Raw genomic sequence first — 20,734 nt, 5'->3', positions numbered from 1 at the left:
CTCCTGACGCCGCTCAACCCCAGCCGCATGTCGGGTGCCTTCCTCTTCCTCCGCCCCCTCCCGCCCCGCGCTGTCCACGACCCCATTCCTGTGGTCTCTCATCTGCCCCCACATTGACCCCAAACCCCAACCCGTCTCCTTTCTTGTCATTTGTTTTTACCTCCTAAGATCACTGGACAAGGCACGAAACCACGACTTTTTTACACTTTGAGGCATGAGACGAGGGCCTGTAGAGTCAAGAGATTCAAGAAAAGAAGTGATTAACTCGTTAAAGTTGGAGGGGGTGATGAGATTAGATTCATATACTACTATTTGTTTTCTAAAATGAGAGTGGAAAACTAAAATAGCAATGTGTAAAAAAAAACTTTCTCATTGGTACTTGTAAACCTTTGAATGCTTTCTAGGGAGAGAGAGAGTTTCATTCAGGTCCTCAGAATGCAAATTGGCATGTGCCCTATAAGCTATTTTTACTATTTTCCTTCTTATAGATGGGTTCCAGCGCACCACAATCTCGGGTGAGATTACAAATGGCTCAGCCAATACCATCTCAGGTGAACAAATACTGTAATTAGCTCTGCAGTCGGTAGATTTCATTAAATAGAACTTGATTGTTGAAGATTTATTTCGACAATACTCTTCTTATGGAAGATTTAAGTTTCACTGAGACATGATGTTTGGAAGGATGATCAACAACTCAGCAAATCATTGAAGGAAGCGTAGGAAAGAAATTATTTTTTGCGTGCCTCAGGAATTTCATTTGTAGGGAGATTTGAAATAGAAATGTGTATTTCTCAAAGCTTAAAGTTCCTTTTTTAAATCCGGAAATCCATTGATACTTTATTGCTTTTATATTGGTAGGTTTGGAAGAACAAAATGTTTGTAGAATTATCAAAAGTATTTTCTTATTCAGTAACCTCTATGCTATGACAAACCCAAATATTATATTTGTAATGATTCATTTTTTGGCGTTTTGAAGGAAATAGGAAATGTAGATTTTATCTGATTGCTTCAGAGGTTATATTTTCCTCCCCACCCCTCATAAGCTTTAATCTGATAATTTCATTTGAACAAACATTTGAAATTTAGGGAGGGGGACTGTAAGTGTATGTAGGTTGTGATATGGATGGCTATGGGATTACACTCCTTATATTAATTTAAAAATACCTATCAGGCAATTTCTTTGGCAATGCTAAGAAGGTTATTCAAGCCCAAGTCTAAAGTATCATCAGTAGTGTTCTCCGGGGTAGTCAACAGGTGTTTGTTCAGACATCAAAGTTCTTTTTTCTTGGAAGTGCCTTTTCTGTGCTGGAAAATTCTGTTTTCGTTCCTGGGAGTTTGAACACAAGGGTGTACTGAGTTCTTTATAAGTGCTAGCTGTCATCCACCCTCTTTCTCACCTCTTTCCTCTGCTGACCCCACCCTCGTGTGTCTCCTAGTCACTTCTCCCTTCCTGTTTTTCTTCTTCACCATCCCTCTTAGGGTCCCAGCCTAGTGATTTTCTAAGATCACTTGGGTTTTTGCCTAAGGGCTGCCCTGTTTTTCAGGGCATTTAGTGCTTTCAACCATGATTTTCTCCCAGTTTTTAATGTAGAGGTGGAAACCCTGGGGTAAGAGATTCAGAGACTTTTTTAAGCCCTGGGGGGCAAGTTAGTAGTGAAGTTACTACAGAGTTTAAAAAGTTTTTAGCAAAGACAATTCCTTTGCCTGGAGTGAATTCCAGAGTTTGTGCTTCTAGATCCAGGTTAAGGATGAAGAAAAGGAGGGCACTTCCTGCATAGTTATCCCTGAGCTAGAACTACCTAACAGTGGAGTATTGAAGGGGAGGACATTTAAAAATGGGGGAAGTAGTTTCTTGATGCAGAGGCTTTTGGAGAGGCTTGCCCTATCTGTTGGAAAGACCACTGGCCTCATGGCACAAGAGTGGATCCTGTTCCTGATCCTGCGGCTCATGTATTGTGTGGGCTTTCCCAAGTCACTTAATCTCTCAAACCATCACTTCTCTCATCTCTATTATTGGGTAGTTCAGCTTAATGCTCTGTTAAGGTCATCCTACTTGCTTTGCATTTTGATGACTTCTTTGATATCTGTAGGTTAGAACGGGCCTGATCTTAGCGCTTATTGACTGTGTCTTCTGCTCTTACTCCTACCCTGAGCCCTATCTTTCTAAGCCAAGAAGCAGCATATACTATGGTTACACCTCTTCAGATACCATCATAGATTCAGTCTCCCTCTTCACACCCTGCTGGAAGAAGCAGAATAAGTAATTCAGACATACTTAAATTTATACTTGAGTGGGCCAGGCAACTGTTTCATTCTGTACTTAGTTCCTGGCTTCTTAGGGAATGCCAAAAATGAGTGGAATCCTTGATATTTTTGAGACACAGGCTTTGACTAGACAGGACTTTTAGGATTGCCATTTTAGTTAAACTAAAGGTCTGTGCCCTACGTAATTTAAGTTCCAACTGAATGGCTTGTTTTACTAATATCCAGGATTATTAGTCATCTTGGCCTAGACAGGTCGAGCTTGTACTGATTTATATTTCAGTAGGTTTAACAGTAGTGAAAACCAGAGCTCAAACCAGTGCAGTGATGAATGTTAGAAAGTTTAGCAGTAATGTGTATATAATACTTTAGCCTAAAGACTTTCAGGTGAGTATGCTCTTCAGTACCTTGGCCGTTCTACCTCTGGCCACACGAGGCATCACACAGATGTCTTCTGCACGTGGAGTGTAACCAGCATTATGCTCAAAGTTAACAGGAGAGCCTTTTTTTTTTTCTTTACTTATCCTTCAAAAATAAGAACAAACAACATTAGTCTTGGCAGAGGATGTTTACGTAGACCTTTTGCTTGGGGTAGAGATTCAGGATTGCAGAGACAGTGGCAAAATGCAAACATCACTGTATTCAAATGTTAGAAGTAGGCATTATTTATGTTAAGATATTTTAATATGAAACCAGGAGTTTTCCTTTTTTACTTACATACTTTTTTCCTTTTTAACTTACACTTATATGCATGTGTACATTCATATACATATTTTTAATATATAGGTTTTCCTCCTCAGGCCTATTCTGTTATGAGCCTAAATATTTTAAAATGGCCAGTTGTTTTACTGAATTAATCCTTTTACAATAATCTCACTAGTAATTGAGTAGAAATAGTCTCATGTTGCTATCATGAGATCCTAAGGTGGTTGTGGCATGAAAAGGTCTTATATTCAGCTCTTCTGAAATCACACACAGACTGTAATGGCCACAGAAATATTTTTAATCATGGCAGTATGTACATAGTGTATAATCTGTTTCTATAAACAATGGAGCCATACGTTCCTTTTAGTCTAAGCTCACAGCTGTGTATAGATTTATTCACATGATAGTTTTCTTAAAAGCTAAAGTTAGAGAATTGTATTATGTTATTTCTTCTTTAATTTTGTGGAACATTATGTTCATTCTCTATTACTGTGTTGCCTGATTCTTGGGAGAGCTGTTATATCTCTATTGTCCATTTTCAAGAAATTAGAAAATATGTGAGAAAGCATTTAAGACATGCTTTAGTGGAGGTTTATGTCCAAATAAGAAGTCATACTCCAATGGATTGTCATTGTTGCATGAAATTATTTTTCTCTTATATTGTTTACAATGTATTCTTTCTTGAATTTTCTTCTTTCAGAGAAGAGTTCCAGTCACAAATGCATATATGGTGTATTTTGATATTTACTGCTAAGATGAAATGCAGAAATGAAACCACACATCCATTTTAGTATTCTCAGATGTGATTAGATGTACTTGCTCATGTTTTTATGCTACTGACTTATAAGGAAAAAAATATATTTTAAAAGGGTAACTGTTAAACAGCTAGGACCTGCAACTTCAGTGCTTCTGGGATAAACTGGAACATCAGAAGGACAGATTTTATTACAGTATAATCACACCTCATTTCTTTCATCAGCAACTGTCACCAGACACTTTTACTTCCTAGAATGGCGGACAATCTTCCCACAGAGTTTGATGTGGTTATAATAGGGACAGGTTTGCCCGAATCCATCCTTGCAGCTGCATGTTCAAGAATTGGTCAAAGAGTTCTGCATATTGATTCAAGAAGTTACTATGGAGGCAACTGGGCTAGTTTCAACTTTTCAGGATTGCTAACCTGGTTGAAGGAGTATCAGCAAAACAATGACATTGGGGAAGAAAGTACTGTTGCATGGCAGGACCTGATCCATGAAACAGAAGAAGCCATCTCTCTTCGCAAGAAGGATGAAACTATCCAACACACAGAAGCTTTTTGTTATGCCAGTCAGGATATGGAGGACAATGTTGAAGAGATTGGTGCTCTGCAGAAAAATCCTTCTTCAGGGGTGTCTAGTACCTTCACTGAAGTTCTGGATTCTGCAGGCTTGCCCGAAGACAGCCAGTCATCATATTTTAATAGCGATGAAATGTCTGCCAAACACACTCAGAAAAGTGATAGAGAGATTTCACTAGAAGTAACTGATGTAGAGAAGTCAGTGGAGAAGGAAAAGTATTGTGGAGATAAAATTTGTATGCACACAGTTTCAGATAAAGATGGAAATAAAGATGAAAGCAAATCTACAGAAGATAATGCCAATCAACCAATTAGAAATAGGATTACTTACCTTCAAATAGTTAAAGAAGGGAGGAGGTTTAATATTGATCTGGTATCGAAACTGCTGTATTCTCAAGGATTGCTAATTGATCTTTTAATCAAATCAGATGTTAGTCGTTATGTAGAATTTAAAAATGTCACTAGGATTCTTGCATTTCGGGAAGGAAAGGTAGAACAAGTGCCTTGTTCCAGAGCAGATGTCTTTAATAGCAAGGAACTCACCATGGTTGAAAAGAGGATGCTGATGAAATTTCTCACATTTTGTTTAGAGTATGAACAACATCCTGATGAATACCAAGCTTTCAGGCAGTGTTCATTTTCAGAATACTTAAAAACTAAAAAACTAACTCCCAACCTTCAACATTTTGTACTGCACTCAATTGCAATGACATCAGAATCATCTTGCACTACAATAGATGGCCTTAACGCAATTAAAAACTTCCTTCAGTGTCTCGGACGGTTTGGCAACACTCCCTTTTTATTTCCCTTATATGGCCAAGGAGAAATTCCCCAGTGTTTCTGTAGGATGTGTGCAGTTTTTGGTGGAATCTATTGTCTGCGTCATAAAGTACAATGTTTTGTAGTCGACAAAGAATCTGGACGATGTAAAGCAATTATAGATCACTTTGGTCAAAGAATAAATGCTAAATATTTTATTGTGGAAGACAGTTACCTTTCTGAGGAAACATGCTCAAATGTGCAGTATAAGCAGATCTCTAGGGCAGTACTTATTACAGATCAGTCTATACTAAAGACAGATTCAGATCAGCAGACTTCCATTCTGATAGTTCCTCCAGCAGAGCCAGGAGCTTGTGCTGTACGGGTCACAGAATTATGTTCTTCAACCATGACATGCATGAAGGACACCTATCTGGTACATTTGACATGTTCATCTTCTCAAACAGCAAGAGAAGACTTAGAATCAGTGGTGAAGAAATTATTCACTCCATATACTGAAACAGAAATAAACAAGGAAGAACTTACAAAGCCAAGACTCTTGTGGGCTCTTTATTTTAATATGAGAGATTCCTCGGGAATCAGCAGAAGCTCATATAATGGCCTGCCTTCCAATGTTTATGTCTGCTCTGGGCCTGACTGTGGCCTGGGAAATGAGCATGCCGTCAAGCAAGCTGAAACACTTTTCCAGGAGATCTTTCCAACTGAAGAATTCTGCCCTCCACCTCCAAATCCAGAAGACATTATCTTTGATGGCGATGATAAACAGCCAGAGTCTCCTGGAGCCAATAATGTAATAGTGGCCAAACTAGAATCCTCTGAGGAAAGCAAAAACCAAGAAAGCCCAGAGAAGCACCTTCAAAATTAGAAAAGAGCAATCTGGAAATGCTGTTTTGGACCTCCTTCATGGCATCAGAATATTCTCATTTAAAGGACAGTTTCCCATATGAGTAATTAGAAGTGGTTATATATGATGAATGCTATGCAGATGTTGTCTTTAACTCTCAGACATTCAGCATTGAATATCTTTGTTAACCTATCAATGAGTGGTTTATTGATTATTGAACATTTTGTTTAGAATGGGCTACATGACCCATAATGTTAAAACAGAGTTAGCTGTATTTTAGTATTGGGTATGTATGTAAGGGTTCCGTATTAACAACTCAGCTTAAAGGTAATGTTGTATTTGCTAATGATCTTCAGATTTTATCTTTGTCTATAGAACAATTAGTAATACCCAAGTAATATTTTAATTACTTTTGCGGCTATTATAGTTGCTGCGGCCTGTTCGAATAGTGAAACACACACAAATGGTAAATTATGTGGATCTTTTGCATATAATATAAATGTATAGACATGGTGGTAGGAATAGCAACTAATACAAATGCCAATATGATAATAAACTACATTTGTCTATAATCGTTAAAAGATTAGCTTTGCATGATCCTTTATTCATTGTGAAGGTCTGAAGTTTATAATACCCACCCACTTCACCCTTGTAACTGATGAGGCAATGATGCCACCACAGTATTCTAATTTACAAAAAGAATTGGAGTTCAATTAGCGGTTGAAAAGCTCATTTTGGGGAGGTTGATTGCAAAGAAAATTTGAAGGATAAGATTTATTCTCATTTAATACTTCAGAAAATTTCTGCAGAGCCCTGCTCTGGCACTTAAAGAGCTTCCAACAGGTAACTTAGACCAAAAGGAAAAATGAAGTGCCCCAGGAGAAGATACCTCAGAAGGGCTGTTCTGAAATCCCTAAGGAGAAACAGAGTGAAGTCTTTTTAACCTGGGATTACAGATAGTTATAAAACCCTCTATAAATAGATGACCCAAGGGTTTTCAGTGAGAATGAAACCTACCACCTTGTTGGCTCTACCACTTTAATTACTATTACTAATTACTATTACTAACATAACTGATAGACATGAATCAAAGGAGGATTTGCCATGCCCTTTTGGTTGTGTCCCACTTCCCAAATTGTGAAGTAACAACCTTCTGTAATCTTTCTTGCCTCTTAGCTGTTATCTAGTGTATAGAAACTTTTTTTCTCCCAGAACCACCCAACATCATAAAACTGGTAGTACTCTAATAGTGAAAACCTGTAGAGCTGTCAGAAGACATGAACTTGCTTTTCCCCTAGTCCAGTTTCCATTCCTCAGGCAGAGAATGATGATCCTTGTGACAGTTTTTGCTCTGAAACAGCATTTATCATGTGGTTGGTACTTAGTATTATGCTTTCTCATGACAGTTTCTCAGCAATCCTGTGAGGCAGATTTGCATATACCTTCTATATTCGTCTGTTCTCATGCTGCTGATAAAGACGTACCTGAGATGGTAATTTATAAAGAAAAAGGTTTAATGGACTCTGTCCGGAGCCATGAGGCCCGGAAATTGCCGCGGCTTCTGTTGCTTAAGCTCCATATCATCAGAGACAAGATGGCGTATTTCCAGGTTCTTCATTAACAACTTTTCCCGCGCGCGCCAACCTTTTTCGCGCCCAGGAAGATAATGCAGCCTACAGCGCAGGTGCAATTCCGTGCCCGGGAAAAATACCAATTAATGGCGCATGCGCGATTGTAATTTGAGAAAACACAGCCCCCCGTCACCGCCCTGGCCCAACCTCTTCCCCTGCCAGCCTATATAAGGCATTGCACTGCCACCATTAAACGAGACTTGATCAGGCTATTTGTCTTGTCTCCATTTCTCGTGTTTTCTTGTCTCCTCCATTCCCACTCCCCCCTTCAGGGTCCGTTCGACTGTCCTGCAGGACGGGACAGACTCACAGTTCCATGTGGCTGGGGAGACCTCACAATCATGGTGGAAGGTGAAAGGCACGTCTTACATGGCAGTGGACAAGAGAGAATGAGAACTAAATGAAAAGGGAAACCCCTTTTAAAACCATCAGATACCGTGAGACTTATTTACTACCATGAGAACAGTATGGGGGAAACAACCCCATGATTCAGTTATCTCCCACCAGGTTCCTCCCACAACACGTGGGAATTATAGGAGCTGCAGTTCAAGATGAGATTTGAGTGGGGACACAGCCAAACCACCTCACCTTCAAAGAAGAAATAGAGAATTATTAGTAATTTGCTCAGAATCTGGTATGTGGAAGAGCCAACATGGGGACCCAGTCTTTTGTGATTCTAAAACCTTTGATCTTTCTACTGACATTCACTGTTAGAAGAGTGTAGGCACTGCAGGAGAAAGAAAAAGTGCCCATGAAAATTAGTCGAGCATTGCCGGGGTGAAAAGCACACACTGGTCCTGCAGCTTATTGAATCAGAGAAATGTGAAGATTGAGATGAACTAAACAAATGTATTTTAGAGCATGGATCTCATTGAAGCAGAATTTGGTTAAGTTTTAAGAAAATGTTCTTCAGTAACACATCTCTTGATCTGAAGATTGTGTTATAAAAAATATTACCAGGCCAAAATTTGTTCAGAATACACTCATTTTTTGCTCCTCTATATGTGAAGAAAATGAGACCAGACAGATTTAAATAACTGACAACTTACTTAAAGTAGCAAAGTCATGGATTGTATTGACTTTTAAAAATATAGTAATGTCATATTTAAATTTTATCCTAAAGTTTAAATCTATCAAAACAACTGAAATACTTGAAATAGACCTATAAAATAGTAATTAAAATGAGAAATACATAAGATGATAAATAAAATGACGGTGAAAGGTATTCTAGATCTACTGAAAAGATTTTCAGTATCACAAATTATTCATAACAAATTGAGGAAAGGAACAATGAGAAGCTGCAAAATATGGTATAGCTGAATATAATAGGAAAAATTAGTCCAAAATAAAGGTTGATTTAAAAATGAAGAAAATGAATATACTTCTTACTGAATACAAAATAAGTGGGAAATGAGAAGTTATACCAATAAAAACATTTAAAAATTTAGGGGATATTATAACTCAGTATAATTTTCTGACAGGTTGGATTTTGACCCTAATGGACTTGCTGGTGAACTTTTAAAAATGTTTAAATAATGTCTCTCCATCTATCATGAAAGACAATATACTTCAGATTGTCTTTTGAGGCAAATATGTTCTCAATACTAAAAGACATTTTTAGAAGGATTTTATTCTCAACAGATGCAAAATGCAGAATGAAATAATGGCAAACAATAGAGCAAATAATTTGCTATCACTCAGGATTATAAGTCTGGTGTTCAGCAGAACAGCCATTAAATCAGCATCAACAGAACACATGGTAAAAATCCAAAGTATTAACTACAGATAACTTTTCCTTAATCATTCACCCTTGATTTAATTATTTCTGGCAATGATTTCATAGACTTCTTGGAGTCTGTTAAGTACTTAAACCAAGAACTACTACTATTCCTACTGGGAAAACAAACATTCCTCAAGTGGAACGTAAACAGTGTTGGCACCATTTTTATATATGATTAAAGAAACCTGTCATTGCAGTAAAAGCCAGCATTCACAAAATGAGGAAGATAAGGAAGGAAAGTAGCATAAATACTTTTTATTAACATGGCTTTACAACTGCTTAAACTTATAGAAATGTACTCACAGTAAAAGACTAATTCAAGAAGTTGCAGGATATAAAATTTTTAAAAATACCCTTTCTACATCTCAACAGTGACAAACTGCAACTTAAAAAGTGTTTGGTTATTAATATATATGAGACTTTTAAAGAAAGTTACATAACTACATTGAGATAAATTAAGAAAGATGCCTAAATAGAAGCAAGTTTAAGGAGCTGTATTTTTAAAAATGAGCAAACGCCCATGGGAGCCATGCTGGTGTAATGGAAAAGTAGTACATGGGGAGATGGGAGTTTTTTGAAAACCAGAATTACAGTTCTCATTTCACTACTTACCAGTTGTATACTCTTGGGAAAGTCACTCTTAGTATCTATTTCACCATCTACAGAATAGAAATACTTCACAGAATTATTGTGAGGATTAAGTTAGATAGTGTGTATTAAAATATAAAGCTACATCCAAAGGAATGCCAATATGTGACATTAGTATGAAATTTACTACAGTTCATTTAACATTCCAACTGGTTGCTGTGTGTAATATGGCATAATTGTAATAAATTATTTAGGAAAGCAAGCAAAGATGTAAGTTTTTTTAATTTAGGGGGAAAAAATGGGAGTCTTGCCTCCAAATCCTTAAAACATGCTATTAAGCAACCTTTCTGAATATTCTGTGGTGCCAAGTATAAAGTTTAACTAAAACTAATAAAACAATGGAAAGAAAGAAATATTAATAACTGCTGGTGGAAAGACTAGCTAGATGTCAGTGTGGAAAGATTAGATCCACTTTACATATGATATTTCAAATGAATTAAATGTTAAGTATAAAAAGAAAAATAAAAACTACGAGTCTTACACCAATAGTGGTACAAAGGAACTTCATGGCAATTGATAAGGTAGATCAACTAAGAGAAAAAATTTTAAATGTGTAGTAAATAGGAAAAAGACAAAACAAGATGGAATTTAAAAGAAACTATTTGCATTACACATGGATGCACTCAGTTTTTGTAAAACTATATACATATCCATAAGGGTTTGTACTTTTAGGCAAATTTATAAAGAGATTGTGTATACATGATATAAAAAATGAGTTCTTTAAATGGTATTCAAATTTCCTAATATTAAAAATGCAACTTTGACTTAGTTCATGCTATTGTATTAGCAAAATTGTTTTAATTGCATGTGTCCTCATAGCAGCAGCATTGTATATTAGTAGCCTTTTAAGAGAACTATGTAGAAGACTATAATATAAAAAGGGCTTTATAACCGATCTATCTTTTGACATACTCACTTTGAGTGGCATATGCCTGGGAAAATATTTAAAAGAAAGAAAAACTATTTGTACAAAGGTTTTTAGCAATTCCACTCAGATAACCTTTTTTTTGTTTCTTTTGAGACAGAGTCTTGCTCTCTCGCCCTGGCTGGAGTGCAGTGGCATGATCTCGGCTCACTGCAAGCTCTGCCTCCCAGGTTCACGCCATTCTCCTGCCTCAGCCTCCCGAGTAGCTGGGACTACAGGTGCGTGCCACCACGCCTGGCTAATTTTTTGTATTTTTAGTAGAGACGGGGTTTCACTGTGTTGGCCAGGATGGTCTCGATCTGCTGACCTTGTGATCCTCCCGCCTCGGCCTCCCAAAGTGCTGGGATTACAGGCGTGAGCCACCGCGCCCGGCCCCACTGAGATAAGTTTAAGGGGGAAAAAGCCCAACAATTGGGAAATGGTTAAGTAAATTTTGGTGTATTGCTAGTGCTATCACAGAATGTTATATAGCCATTAATATTGATATATGTAAAATTATATGCAAAAAAGTGTGAGATTCAAAAATGTTAATAAGAACATAAATTATGTTTACTGATCTATGTGAAAATTTAGGTCTACATTGAAAAGAATCAAAAGATAACATGTAATTAACTTCAGTTTAACATTAGGGGTTCTTTATTTTTCTTCTGTTAAATATTGATGTATGCAATAAAAAATAAAAGATTAATTGGTAAAGTGGTTTACTGAACTGGTGAGAAAATTACTGATTTCTTAGAAGTTTCTAAAATTCTATTTTAAGTTAAAATATACATTTCTAGGTGTTAAAAAAGATCATCTTCAAATATGTGTGGCAGAAAGTTTTACAAATCTTGGTGGGAGGGAATTCTTGGTCAAGATGGACTTCATAATTTATTTTTTCTTAGTTGATCACCATTAAGGAATAGTAATAGAAATATTAGTAATACATTCTAGGACATAGGCATGAAGACATCATATACTAATTAAAATATGCCCCTAAATGCAAACATGTCACTTGGGAATCTTAAAAGCCATGGATTTGTAGATGTGACCAAACCTTGTTTGCAGAGAGACCTGTGCAAAGGCCAGATCTCAGGGGACTGAGGATGTGACAGACCCTTTCTTCCAGTCAGCCTGAGAGATCCAAATCAAGGTGATTTGATTTAATAAACATCCATTGAACACCTACTGGGGGTTATGAATTGGCATTATTCTGGGAAATTAGAAATATAAAAATAAGTGCTCTGTACCTGACAAACATTCTGTTGGAATGTTTACCTTAAAGTGAGGTCATTTTACCTTAATGAGCATTTAAGACATTTTTTACCTATCTCACTCCCCACTGTAACTAGCACTTCCTGTTTCCTGGCAAAAGAAGAAACAAAACAGAATTCTGTGCCTTGTGCATGGCATCCCTTTTAAAAGGCACCAAAACTTACTACACAGTTGAAAACAGGTGGCTTAAAGGTTAAAAGCCGAATCATTTAACACTCTCCGAAGTCTATTTTGGATGACATTCAGTGAGTTAAGTTTTTCAGATTAATCGGAAATTTTTTCTCTTTCCTGGGGAAGGAGCCGAGAGGAGCTCCAGGGGATTGAGTCCAGGAGCCCAGGACATCAAGGGCTTAGGGAGAGGAAGCATAAAGAAATTAGATCATAAAGTTTCAATACGAAGAAATTCTGATTAAGATTAATTTTATTTGCCTTCATCTCGATGGATTAAGTGAAAGTCATGCTCCTATTGCGTGGAGGTAGCTGCTTCCTCTGAAGATTTTCAGATTTTTATTTTAGTATTTTTACCTCCATTATAAAGAGGCGTTTGTAGTGTAGTTCATTTCGTTTTAACCAACAACCAAATGTATTCACATTTCAACAGCAGGGGACACAGTACTTCCAGCTTTCTGTAAGGCATGAACAGTACAGAAGCTGAAAGAATTTGGCTATAACAAAAATATATGACAACAGTTCTGCTCCAGCATTTGTGGGTATGCTTTTTTCCTGACAACTACATTTTCTTATGTGATCCTCAGGACAACTGTGTAAGGTAAGAAAGGGCAGGTATTTATACCAGTTTTTTTTGTAGATAAAACCTGGAGGAGTTAAGTGACTCACTTGGACTCTCCTACTTTGTATTTAGACCCATTAATGGAAAATGAAATGCTACTGTTTTGCTTTGCTTGCATCTCAAGAGTAATTTATTACATGTAAGAATATGTAACACATAAAGCACTATTTAAAAAGTGGTGGCTTCTGGAATTTTAGAATAGATTGACTTTTCAACAGATAGCAAAATAATCCTATAAATTACAATTTGTGTAATTACAATCAAATGGGCCAACTGTGATTGAGAGAGGAGAAGGGAGTTACTAAGTTCACTCCTGAAATCAGAAAAACAGTTTCTTTATTCTGATATGTCAAGAGCTTAAAATCTTTATATATAATACCTTCATTGGTCCCTGCTGATGTCCTATGATTCCTGGCGTTTGCTTGTTGCTAAATATATATTTAATTCTAATACACTCTGGACAGCTATTTAATAATAAAGGCATGCATGTCAGAGGAGTGACTGGATTCAGAGGTGCAGGGTTGACAGAGTGTAGCAGGAAGATGAATACCTGATTATAATTCAGTCAGAATGAGATACATATGTAGGCATTTTATGGTTTTAAATAATCCTTGAGGATACTAGTACAGTGTGTTTGATGCCAGTTCTTTTTATTACACATCATATAATTAAAGCCCTTGAGTTCTCTATTTCTGATCATTTGAGACTTCTACCTGTTCCTTATTCATCTCTGACATAAAAATAAATATTACCCAGTATGGGGAAACTTTATTTTTTATCATTAAGTTAATTTTACTATATTTGTAAGTTAAATTTACAGTTAAAGCTTGTGTAACCATTGCAGTATTTTACCAACTATAAAGGAAAAATTTGGGCGAATGTACTGGCTAAGAAGGTGCTTGGAGTCTTGTTTTTAGGCAATTAATAATACAGTTAATTTCCTAAAATGATTTAAGTGAAGTATTACGGAGAAACGAGCTGTACATTGTTCTGTTCTTGTTTTATAACTACATAACATTATTTGTAATGGCCCCTGCTGTTGAAATGTAAGTACCAACCAGATACTAAAAGTAAAAAAGCAAAAGATGAGAATTGCACTGGAAATAGTTTGTCAGGAGATTGTAATCTCCTTTCAAAAAAGTCTATGTGTATAGTACCTCTACATTCCCTTCAATTGCCTATATATCACAGGTATCCCCAAAACGGTTTGCTAATTGAAAGACCAGCTAGCAGTTTCCAGTGGCTCTTTTATTCTATGTCATCCTCTTGCCTTCACACTCTTCTAGGTTCCAACCTGAGGAACAGAGGACTGGTAGGACCCATCTCTGGTAAAAGATACTGCAATCATAGTCCTGGCTTCTTGTATTATTAATACAGATCATTAGTTTTAGGGTAAGTCTATATGAGTCAATAAAGCTACTTAAAAATAGTGCACATTTAAATATAAGAGGTTCCATCTAAATAATTTTGCTAATTTTCTCCCATTAAGGCAGTGATTCTTAAACCAGAGTGTTTGGCCTTTTATTGGCAAAGTCTGGAGACATTCTGGTTTTCACGTCTGGGAATCAGATGCTACTGGCATTTAGTGGGTAGAGGGCAGGGGTGTTGTTCAACATTCTGCAATGTGCAGATCAGCTCCCTCATAACAAAGAATTATCCAGCCCCAAATATCGATAAGTGCCAAGTTGAGAAAAACTGCACTAGAGCAAGTGTTGATTATTCATAAGGAGTCTGCTTTCCTCCTCAGGTTTTCTGACCCCTATCAGTGCTTCTTCAACAGGGTCATTGTTGATGGAAACTGCTGTCTTTGCTGCTCCCAAATAGGTCCCCCAGGTCCCCACTCCCTTCCCTCACCAATCCACAGTGGCTTCCTTCTGATGGTTTATTATAACACAGATTTCAAAACAAAAGTCGGAGAATTAGAGAATATTTTTCATCCTGCCCCAGTTTGGTATAGGTTAGAAATTTGCAATTTTTGGTATTTTTAAAATACTTTTATCCAGAAATACAGTTCCTCTGCAAAGCAATTATATTAGTAGAAATGAGAGGCAATCTTTCTATGCATGGCAACTACCTCAAAATCAATGTAAAAACATTTTAGCGTACTGTTTTTGGAAGGGGTGCTATTCACTTGACAGACTATTGGCATATTAATCAAATTATACTTACATAACAATATTATGGCTTCAGAGAAGCCTATTCAAGACTAAATAAACCATCCATAATTGTACACACATTTGCACTCACTGGTGGTTCACCAAGCAATGAGATAGGCAGCAGCTTGGCATTTTGTAGATGGGTATTAACTATAGAAAATACTTGGCCGGGCGCGGTGGCTCAAGCCTGTAATCCCAGCACTTTGGGAGGCCGAGACGGGCGGATCACGAGGTCAGGGAGATCAAGACCATCCTGGCTAACACGGTGAAACCCTGTCTCTACTAAAAAATACAAAAAAACTAGCCGGGCGAGGTGGCGGGCGCCTGTAGTCCCAGCTACTCGGGAGGCTGAGGCAGGAGAATGGCGTAAACCCGGGAGGCGGAGCTTGCAGTGAGCTGAGATCCGGCCACTGCACTCCAGCCCGGGCGACAGAGCAAGACTCCGTCTCAAAAAAAAAAAAAAAAAAAAAAAAAAAAAGAAAATACTTAATTGCAGTGGAATGAGTCAGTATGCTTAATGCAGATAAGAACTTTAACTAGACACTGCCAAGTGAAGCATAGGGTTCAATACAATGTAATATTTGTTGAGCAAGAACCATGTCCCAGTTTCTGTGCTAGACTCTGGGATACAGAGATGAAATTGTAACTAACACTTAGCACTAACTGGATGCCAAGTACTATTCTCCTTGCTTGCTATATTTATTTTATGTTATCCTCATGAAAACCCAATTGGGTAGGTATTTTATTATCCCCATTTTGCAGACGGGTAAACAATGTGAAGACAAAGAGCTTGACCAAGATCACACAGCTGGTAAGTGGTAGAAGTGGGCTTCAAACCCAGGCAGTTTGATTCCATAACCCCTAAGCTTAGTGCACATGCTATACTGAGATGTGATGTGGTGCCTTTGGAGGTGTCTGGTGAAGTCCAGAAATGCTGGTAACTGTTTACGTGCCAGGAACTGTTCTGATTTCTTCACACATTTTGTCTCCATATTTAAAGCAACCCTGTGAGGTAGGTATTAACGTTTCCATATGTAGATGAGAAATAAGGCTCAGTAACTCTCTGAAAGTCAGAATCTGTAAGTACTGGAACGCTGAAGCTATTGGGCCTGACATTGATGCACAATTAACCACTATATTAATCAGGCTGTGATCATTTCTACAGTATATAAACAGAGTAGTCCTACTAGGGAAATCTAGGAATGCTTCAAAAAAGAAAAGGTGTTTCTGCTTGGCCCTGGTGGTTGAGAAGGATTTCCATGGGCTGATACGAGGAACAACACCCCGTGTAGGAAGAATAGCAGAAATAGGCATGGAGGCATTGAGGACACAGTCTGCATGGCAGGAGTATGGAGTGCCGGACCTGGCATGGGGAGGCAGGACAGGTGGAAGAGGGTCCACAGTGTCTGGAGCATGGAGTGCCTGGCCTGGCATGGAGAGGCAGGACAGGTGGAAGAGGGTCCACAGTGTTGTATCATGGAGTGCCTGGCCTGGCATGGAGAGGCAGGACAGGTGGAAGAGGGTTCACAGTGTAGTATCATGGAGTGCCTGGCCTGGTGTGGAGAGGCAGGACAGGTGGAAGAGGGTCCACAGTGTCTGGAGCATGGAGTGCCCGGCCTGGCGTGGAGAGGTAGGATGGGTGGAAGAGGGTCCACAGTGTCTGTAACCTTGAATAACTTGCTAAGATTTGAGGACTTTTATTCAGTGGATGAGGTACTGTGGAAGGTTTTTCTTGATAAGACATGTTTCAAAGATTAGCCTGGTGACAGTGGAGAGGAGGCCGGGAAAAAGGTGTGGATACTGGAGGCAAGTGACTGGCAACGAGGAAGAATGTGATAAGGCCTGGAGAGGGCAGAATGAAGGGAATGAAAGAGGCAGAGAACAATTTGAAGACAGAAATACAGGATCTGGAAAATGTCTACAAGTTCGGTAGAGAGGGAAAGGAATCGAGAATGTCTAAAATTTCAGCTTTGGTATCTGAATGTATATAATTCGTTTAACTGGAAACAGGGTTTGAGGAAAAGCGAATGGATTAGTTTTGGTCATAAGGGTAATCAGTAGATGGCTCTGGAAGATCTTGGAGGGCTTTGTATGCCGTTCTAAGGAATTCTGACTACTTTATCCTAGTGGAGAAGCACCTAATGGTATTAAATAAGGAAACAGATTGCATTTGCTTTTCTTTGTGTCTGTATGGAAGACGAATCAAGGAGAGGCGAGAATGGAGAAGGGTGATCAGACAGAAGGCTATTAAAATAGTTTGGCAAGAGATGGTGAGAGTCTGAATTAGGGCAATAGTAGTCAGGACAGCAAAGGACAGATTTGAGAACTGTTGAGATAAATTAGCCTGACTTAGTGATTGACTGAATGGGAGTACTGCAAAAATGGAAGAGAAATCAGAAGAAAATTAATAGCTGTGGACTTGGTAATGCAAGCATGGTACCCTGTCTGATTTGGCATAGTAACTCCCACCCCTGGATTAGTCCTGAGCCATAAAGATTGTCCTTTTTTGTTTTTTTTTTTTTAAGATTTCTAGGTATAGACGTAAAAAAAAAAAAAATCCTCCTGGGCTTCTGAAAGCTCAGGGATTTGAGTCAGAGTGTGCCAGTACTTTGATTGCCAGGGAGTCTGTCCAAATACAAAAAAACTAAGGCAGTGATGAGAGGAGAGAGCCAAAGCCCTGATGGCATTGCTTCAGGCCCCTAGATGACGCGGCCCACATATTTCTGTACTGGACACTGTGCTTAAAGCCAGTGCCACTTTGGACTTGCCAGTTACATAAGATTACCCACTTACTTGCTCCTTAAAGGGAAAAAGCATGCAGTATAGAAATAGCAGATGATGCAGAAGAGAGAAGTGTTATAGAAGCCAAGAGGAATTTTAGCAAGAGCGTGGGCCAAAGTGTTAACATTGCAAAGGGACTGGGTAAAACCAATGTTGTAGCAATTGATTTATCAATTGATGAAATTCTAGAACAATGGTTTTAAACTGAAGACTGCTAATGAATTGAATGGGCTCCTCTTTAAAATGTGGATCACCAGGCCGCACTCCTGCATTGTGGGTCGGTAGGTACACAGCGGACTATTGTAACCGATTCCTGAGTGGGTAGTGGGTTGTCATGCATTGTGACATAAATAAGAGGGAATCAAACAAGTATCAGATGATATGGTAGCGAGATTTAATTTATCTTCTGGTGAGTATTTTGGCAAGTTATATGAAAGCATTAAAATTTTGCACACCTTCTTACCTAACAGTTATATTGTCAAGAATTTAACCTAAGGAGATAATCATGAATGCATATAAATATATAGCTACACTGATTATAATGTCCATAGCTAACACTTAGTGTGTACCATATGCCAGGTACTGTGATAAGAGCTTTATGCATATTAATGAACTCTTTATTTTTCTCTCAACTCTGTGAGGTAGGTAGATATATCAGCACTCCATTTTACATTTAGAAAATTAAAGCACCAGGAGATTAATTTGTTCAAGGTCACACAAAAAGTGGAGGATATGGAACCTAAACCCAGTGCCCTTGATCACTAAGTCTCACTCTGTCTTCCCACAGCACTGTTAGAGGAGTGAAACATTGAAAGAAATTCAAAAGTCCTCAGTTCGAAGCCTGAGAGAGCACATATTCCAGAAATCAACATACCACCAAGCAATTCAGGACCTACACGCTGGAAACACTCTTTACCCTGCCTCTCCCCAGAAGATGATCAGAACTGATCCCATAGTACCTCACATTCCTGCGAAAATCAGTTGATGCCAGAAGGGAAAACCTCTCCAGCTGGCCATGCCTGGGCTCGCCTCTTTTTTTTTTTTGACCCATTATATTTATTGATCTGTTCCAATCTTGAGCTTCCACTGTACACCCCCTGGATCCTCTCTTCATGAGCAGTACACTCCCCTATAACTTCCACATCTTTGCACATTACCTCCTTACTTTAACTTAACCCTGGCTGCCCCCAAGAACCCTACTTTCCCACCTCTCCCAGCTGTGTTTTCCTTAACACCAGTTATGCTCCAGGGCCAGGTAGTGGAATAGGTGACTCATTAAGTATCACTGCTGCTTTTGAAGCATTACTCCCTCATTCTATAAAACCCTCTGCTTCATCAACACACTCCCAATGTGAGGTTGCAAAATTGAACTCGCATTTGTCACACAGATGTGCAGGGAATACAAAACTTTAGCTGTCACCTCTCGTTCACAGCCTTAACTCTCCTTTCTGGATCATTCCCATCAGTTGACAAACCAAGCCACCATCCCCAGTTGTCCCTTGACTTACGACTGTATTCTTTCTTCAAAGAGCCAGTCTTCTGATTGTCTACTACTTGCACCCCAATATCCTCAGTGAATTTTATTTTGTAATTTTCTTAAAAACATTTAAATACAGAAAAATACAAAGAATACAGTAAGAGTCCATGTATCTTCTACCCATTGAGCAAAGACTAGTATTTCTGTATTTGTTTTAATCTAAAGAATTAAAATATTGCAGATAAAATTCACACCTCTGTATTTCCTCCATTCCATTTTACCTCCTTCCTCCCAGAGGTCATCAACATGAATTTAAGGTGAATCCAAGCAATGCTTCCATCCTTTTGTTCATGGTTTATTTACACACTTCTCCTGTTTGATGGAGGTCCGTTTCCTGTTTTTTACTATAATATAATGCTTCAGAGTATATATATATGCACATTTCTTCCTGCCCAATGCACAGAGTTTCTTTAGGGCCATACTTTCTAATATGAAAACTACTAGCCACATGTGTCTCTTGAGCTCTTGAAATGTAGCTGGTTTATACTGAGATGTAAGTGTAACATATTCATTAGATTTCCAAAACTTTGTATGAGAAAAATATAAAATATCTCAATAATTTTATATTGATTACAAATTGAAATATGTTGCATATGTTAGTGTCTTAATTCAAGCTGCTATAACAAAATACTGTAAAGTAGATGGCTTATAAACACAGAAATTCATATTTCACAGTTCTGGAGGTTGGAAATCTGAGATCAGGGTACCAGCATGGTTGGGTTCTGGTGAGGGCTGTCTTCCAGGTTAGTGTGCTTACTTGTGTTATCCTCACATGGCAGAAAGAGAACTAGAGTTAGCTCTCTGTCCTCTTATAACAGCACTAATCTCATTCACGAGGGCTCTGCCTTCATGTCCTAATCACCTTCCAAAGATGTCACCTCGTACCATCACTTGTGGGGTTAGGATTTCAGCACATGCATTTGGGGGGACACAAACATCCAGTCCATACCAGTTGGGTACAATAAAATATGTTATCAAAGTTAATTGTATCTGTTTCTTTTTGCCTTTTAAAAAGTTAAATAATGTCTGTGGCTGACACATTTCTACTGAACAATGCTGCTCTAGGGTTTATAATTAAACCTGAGACTGCTAGGCATGTACATGCTGGGCAAATTTTCAGATTGATTATTTTCAACTTCCCTCAGTCCCACCCCTTTATTTAACATCTCCACCCCCACCCCGCCCCGTAGTTCCCCAGTACTTGGTGAACTTTGCAGTGTCTGGGCTCCTCTGGCACTTAACATCTGTATGTCTCGTTTGGCATTTCAAATACGCAATTTTGTATTTTAGTTTGTTCTTTCATAT

At 38.2% G+C, this 20,734-nt stretch overlaps 2 protein-coding genes across 4 annotated transcripts in view; both read left to right on the top strand.

Annotated features, from left to right (window-relative positions):
* CHML (choroideremia-like (Rab escort protein 2)) overlaps window positions 1–6,496 on the top strand; it is a 6,910-nt gene extending 414 nt beyond the window's left edge. The window contains exons 1-2 of one of the 3 annotated variants that reach the window (XM_011955690.1): window positions 485–551; window positions 3,668–6,496. In XM_011955690.1, coding sequence (XP_011811080.1) covers window positions 3,978–5,948 — 1,971 coding nt within the window. In that variant the 5' untranslated portion in view covers window positions 485–551; window positions 3,668–3,977 and the 3' untranslated portion in view covers window positions 5,949–6,496. Of the gene's footprint in view, window positions 1–484; window positions 552–3,667 lie in introns of those variants that run through there. The other 2 variants (XM_011955691.1, XM_011955689.1) reach the window with 2 other exon arrangements.
* OPN3 (opsin 3) overlaps window positions 1–20,734 on the top strand; it is a 47,666-nt gene that overhangs the window by 674 nt on the left and 26,258 nt on the right. The gene's annotated exons all lie outside the window — the stretch shown is intronic.

The sequence above is a fragment of the Colobus angolensis genome, unplaced genomic scaffold, assembly GCF_000951035.1.
Source record: "Colobus angolensis palliatus isolate OR3802 unplaced genomic scaffold, Cang.pa_1.0 Scaffold40, whole genome shotgun sequence".
Taxonomy (NCBI): Eukaryota; Metazoa; Chordata; class Mammalia; order Primates; family Cercopithecidae; genus Colobus; species Colobus angolensis.
This window is presented reverse-complemented; position numbering and strand designations above follow the sequence as displayed.